Genomic DNA, 6,000 nt, shown 5'->3' with positions numbered 1-6,000 from the left:
TCTCTGAGGAAACGGACGGTTATACAAGGGCTGAGAAACACGTTAGACCACCTTTGTTTCACACCTAATATATGGACTACACACGGATTCCAACAGACCACCTACTGCAGTGGCCTTGAACCATTTACTGCCAACCATCCGACGGAGGTTGGAGTTTGTCAGCACTGCTCCCCGACAACAGCCGCCAACTAGCTGACACCTGGTTCATCACTCTCCCCAGCTCTCCTGCACACGGAGCACCGACTGCTGACAGCAGGGGCTAGCAACAGGTTCCGTTGCTCACAGGACGCAGCACAAATCCATTTTTAGACCTTCACTGAGCGGCTCTACATCAGCGGTTATCCTGGATTTATTTCTCCTTGCTACCGCATCTATAACCTATTCCCCTACATCAGTAGGAGGTCAAAACACTATCTGTATGGTGACAGGTTCATTAGAACGGCAATCCGGACACTGCCTTCTGTTTCCAAGTGAAGTTCATATCGGGAGCCACAACCATAAGGTCAGCTCGTATTGTGCACAGTACCACCGCTAATACATGCATTAGTGCAACTTGCACAGTGATTATCGTTCATTGGTTTCACCTCTAAAATTTGAGACTACCATCTCACCTCTTCCCACTGGCAGAGGTGCATTACTTTTAACACAATACATTATTTTTGAGTTTTATTTTATTTCTATTCATGTCTATGTTTCATTGATGCCAACAGTGTACAGTTTTATATACATTATATGTATTTATTTAGATCCACTCACACATGTCAGATATCCATTCACGGTGATATATGACTTGGTTTTACCTTATGTTTTTATTAGTATTTATTCAATTAGTTTGAAAAATGACAGCTATGAGCTGGTTGGTTGGCACTTTATCTCTGTCCACTTTATCTCCATCCGAGGATTATTAAATAGATCTGTATCTGCTAGTGTATCATCCATAAACAGGATGTGCCAGTGTTTAAAATGTACTTTTTGTAGTTTGTGAGCATATTGGCTGCACTGAGTAAGTAAATATGTGCTACAATCTTTGTTGTTTGTCCATGTTTTTTCTTTCTATAAGGAACGTTTTTCTGTCTGTTTCTTTTACTTTGTGATAAGCTTCTTTCAGCTTTATATATTACACTTATTAACATTTGAATAACCTATATCCTTACAGTCAGCTACTGTTTGTTGTAAATCTTGTACATTGAACTGACAGCACTGCAAGTCATAGATTGGATAAGACACACCCAGGCAGTGTTCACCACCGACGTTCATAAATCCTACTGTCAGCTTATAAGAAGGCTCCTGCAGTGTATAGTACACTTCCTGCATCCAGACTGCTAATCAGGGTTAATAATGGAGCTGGGAGTCTCAGCCACGCTTTTCCTGGCTGTCTGTGTCAGTCTCGTCCTGTATTACTTCACATGGAGAAGGAAACTGAGAGCAAAGAACCTGCCACCAGGACCACCCCCACTGCCTTTATTAGGTAATATTATGGAAATGGGAACCACCGAAATGCCCCAGTCTTTAGTGAAGGTGAGTAATGAACCTATTTATACATACCAGTTCCAACATTATATAAATGTGGTCACATTTATGGAAACTGGTATACAGGGAAAACATACTGTAACTTATAGCAGCCAATCAAACAACTGCTTTCGTGTTAGAGTTCTAGAGACTGACATAATGTGATTGGTTGCTGTGTCACAGCTTCTTCTTCCTGTGCAAGATTTTTATAAACTATATTTATATACAGTACAAATATCTACTATATTCTACACTGTGTATGTACAGTATAAAATCTTAGAACATCTCATTTGTATTTTAATGCTGTGTATACAGTAAGTCTGTGGCTAAGTATTTCATACAGTACCTCATAACAGTTCCATAGATCACAATTTATTTTTCTCACACTAATTAAATTTAGCAAAATATAGAATTATGCTCAGGGGCATTTTAAGAGAGGAGGGGGCCCATTTGCAGCCTCCATTTGGGCCCCCTCCTCCCTGATGGCGGCTCAACGGCACTGAGCGCTGTAGATTCTGGCTTCATGCCAGAATCTACAATGCATGCGCAGGTCTCCAGGAAAATTGCACCCGCACCTACTTTCCCAGGGACATCTTTTCTGCGCATGCGCAGATCACTGGGAAAATGGCCGCCACCATTTTCCCAGTGAGTGTTTGTTGCTCTACAGCACCAGTCCAGCGCTGCGGAGCAGCACTTCTGGAATCGGCGAGGAGGTAAGTTTAATTACCTATGTGTGCGGAGTGGGCCCCCCTGGACCCGGGGGCCCGTGCGCCCCGCACACCCTGCTCCCATTATAGATACACCCCTGATTATGCTGTTCTGCTGCATGAGGTGCAACTAATCAGGAAACTTTTAATCTTCCTTATTATGATGTTATGCAGAACAAATGATAGACACAGTGTAAAAGTTTGCCCAATCTGGGTCGCTAATGTAAAAGCCTTCTTTACTGCTTTCCTCATATTAATATCATATTCTTGAAGCAAATATTTGATTTTCATTATTTAGTAATTTCTCATAATTTAATAACTAATTATATACCATTATATACCATTTAAAAAGTTAATTGCATCCATATATCCAGGAAATATTCCTTTAAATCATTAGGATAATTCTATTCAAATATTGCACAGAAAATGTATTCAATTAAAGTTTATTTTCATTAACAATTGATAACTTTCACATATTTTTATTATTATCCATTATTTATATGGCACCACAAGGATTCTGCAGCACCTAACAAAGTACATTAACAATTGAGCAGAACAAAAGTACAGTGACTTACAGTACTACAGTGACTTACAGTGCAAGACAATGCAGGACCAGTACATGGTATATAAATACTACTGCAACAGCGGTCATAACTCTGAAATAAGTAGTAGTGTGGCAGAAGTAGTGAGCATGGTGACACTGATGGGGTAGATAGTGAGCATTGGACAGAGTGTTGGGATGAGGCTTTGATGAAGAAGTGGGTCTTAAGAGCACGTTTAAAGTTTTGAGAGGTGGAGAGACTGACAAAATTACTCAGTAACCTCCACCATCAAAGTCAACTATTTCACACATTAAACTATGTATTATGCCATAATTTATTTACCTATATCTGCCCATAAGTGTGTGTAACCAAACAGAAATGAGAGAGAGATACTTATCTCCATTGTCTGTGGTTGAGTGTGTGTGTTTCAGAGTGTGCTCTGGTGTGTGATGGCACATTCCTGTGCTCACCTCTGGGTGTGACCAGTACAGGAAGCAGTCAGAAGCTATTGCTTAATGTCCTGTGTGTGTGAGAGTTTGAATGTGCTTGGTGTGTGTATCTAAGCCCCAGACAGGAAGGGGTAACAATGTCCAGGCAAAGCTCTCTCTGTTATTTCTAGAGTTGTGCACAGGACCACTTTTGCTTGATTTGGATTTGGCTCTGGCTCTGATTCGTTGTCCAGCTTTGGATTTACCAAACCTGCAGTGACTGCCTTTGGATTGCATTTTTTACAAAAACTGACAAAAAAAGCTAAAATCACATAATTGGGCTTTTTTTTTGTTCCTAGAGTATTATTAACCCCAATAACATTCATTTCCAGTAATTTACAATCAATTTAGACCACCTCACAGCTCACAATACTGTTTTTACCATTATGGGCCAAAGGCTGCAATGAGCTGGTTGGTTCCTAAGTGTCAGAGCAGTGGCACAGACACTGCAGTTTAAAGCACATCTATGACACATTACCACACAGCAGTGGCAGATATGAAAGGTAGTGTGAGATGCAATTGTCCTTGGGCCCTCCCATCCACCCAGTGGGGTACGACCAGCAGAGTCACAGTACATGTTTACACAGTGGGCTACGGCCCTCTGTGTGCTTATACACATAGAGGGCTATTGCCCAAGGAGTCACAGTGCTTATACACACAGAGTTCCGATGCTCCTCGGATCTATGGGAGAGACGTCTCTCCCATCAACCACAACAGGAGGAGCTGGAAGGTGGAGCTCATGAATGAGCTCCAGCCGGCTCCCTCCGTGGACGTAGCAGCCAATGAGAGTCTGTCTGACACTCATTGGCTACTATAACAGACATAACAAACATTGCGGCTGTGTGTTTGTTACTGTGTAGGGCAGACCGCTCTCACTGCAGTCTGCCCTACACTTGTGGGGCCCTAACATCAGATCCTCTCGTGAGGATCCAATGTCAGGAGGCTGACGTTTGGCCTCGCAGTGGGATCCAAGTCATGTGGGGACGCCCTAACAGCGTTCGGGTGGGCTCGGATCCCCAATGTTCGGAGCAGTTCGGATTCCACAGAATCCGAATAGCTCATCCCTAGTTATTTCAAAGCACGCAATGCCCTATAGCTGCATAAACTTATAATAATAAATAAACAACATATATAATCAGCAAATATTTGTCTGATATCTCCCTAAAACACTGTCCATATCTACAAATATTAAGTATCTCCTTGATGTATCTAGTGGAAAACTGCATCAGATATTGAAGTAAAAATCTATGGGTGTTGCTTAGTTACCAATTTACTGAGCTCCGGAATGAGCAGTAGCCCGACTGGGTCCCAGAGGAGACATGAAGTGATCACAGGAACTTCTAACACATTGCAGGAACTTCTAATACATCACAGGAACTTCTAACACAGCACATGAACTTCTGATACATCACAGGAAATTCTCATACATCACAGGAACTTCTGATAAATTACAGGAACTTCTCATACATCACAGGTACTTCTCATACATCACAGGAACTTCTAATATATTACAGGAACTTCTAACACATTGCAGGAACTTCTAATACATCGCAGGAACTTCTAATACATCACAGGAAATTCTAATACATCGAAGGAACTTCTAACACATCGCAGGAATGTCTAACACATCACAAGGATGGGCTCTTATCTGAGCCCCTTGCCCTGTATGTGATTCATTATACATTTTTCACACATCCAGGTGATCCTTAATTTCATAGTTATTATTATTATATTACCCATTATGTATAGAGTGCACACATATTCCGCAGCGCTTTTACAGAGAGCATTTAACTATTAACATCAGTCCCTGCCCCAGTGGAGCTTACAATCTGTATTCCCTATCACATGCTCACAAACATACACACTAAGGTTCATTTTTCTTGGAAGCCATTAACCTTCCAGTATATTTTTGGAGTGTGGGAGGAAACCAGAGTACCCGAAGGAAACCCACACAAGTACAGGGAGAATATACAAACTCCACACAGTTAGGGCCGTAGTGGGAATGAAACCCACAACCTCAGTGCTGTGAGGCAGAAATGTTAACCATTACACAGCCTGTGCAATAAGTGTAGTAATTCAGTTTTACATTAATTTTGAATTACTATTGTAAGGGGTAAATTTTTTAAGCGCCAACGTGGTTAACCCCAAAATTCAAAATGCCAGTGATATTAAAAGCAAAACATAGTGGAACTGATTCAGAACCACATGCAGTGTCGATCTCTTGCTACTGAGTGTACTTGGTAATCTCTAAAAACTCCTATAGTGTATGCTTTAGACTGATAAGAAATGTCTTGGAAGAGTGATGGCCATTCCTAGGCAGGTGGCTTAGCGCACACAAAGAAATTGTCCATCTTATGGGTGTGTCGCTAGGGTGTCGGTGAAAGTGGTTACATGCACAGACTCTAAACCGTCACATAGACCATACAAGGATGGAGAAACTGCACCTGTGCAAGTTTCAATGGTAAGACTGATCTCATCTAATGGCGCAGCAATTGGTATTTCAGTTCCTACAGATGCTAAAAATGGGTGTATCAGCCCTTGCACATTCAGATATATGGATATACGCCAGGGAAGGTCTTTGTAGTCCTAAATGGGTGACTGCCAATACAGTAGATGCAGCCATGGCAGCATCTCTGTCCACCCCTGAATAATACCCAGTGTGTTTAAATTAGGGGTGAGCGGGTTTGGATTTCTGAAATCCGAACCCACCGAGCCCTCCCGATCCGAGGCAGATCCGAGTCAGGCTCGACTTTT

General features: G+C 41.8%; 1 protein-coding gene across 3 annotated transcripts in view; it reads left to right on the top strand.

The window, feature by feature from the left end:
• Positions 1 to 1,220: 1,220 nt before the first annotated feature.
• LOC148502869 (cytochrome P450 2C20-like) overlaps positions 1,221 to 6,000 on the top strand; it is a 28,999-nt gene continuing 24,219 nt past the window's right edge. For all 3 annotated transcript variants that reach the window (XR_015869959.1, XM_088449290.1, XM_088449291.1), the window contains exon 1: positions 1,221 to 1,518. Coding sequence is in view for 2 of the 3 variants with exons in the window: in XM_088449290.1 (XP_088305416.1) it covers positions 1,339 to 1,518 (180 nt within the window). In the remaining variant the exon portion in view is untranslated. The remainder of the gene's footprint in view (positions 1,519 to 6,000) is intronic.

This window comes from Taudactylus pleione, unplaced genomic scaffold (genome assembly GCF_031769625.1).
Source record: "Taudactylus pleione unplaced genomic scaffold, aTauple2 ptg000481l, whole genome shotgun sequence".
Taxonomy (NCBI): Eukaryota; Metazoa; Chordata; class Amphibia; order Anura; family Myobatrachidae; genus Taudactylus; species Taudactylus pleione.
The sequence above is the reverse complement of the archived record's forward strand: the minus strand, read 5'-3'. Positions and strand labels throughout refer to the sequence as shown.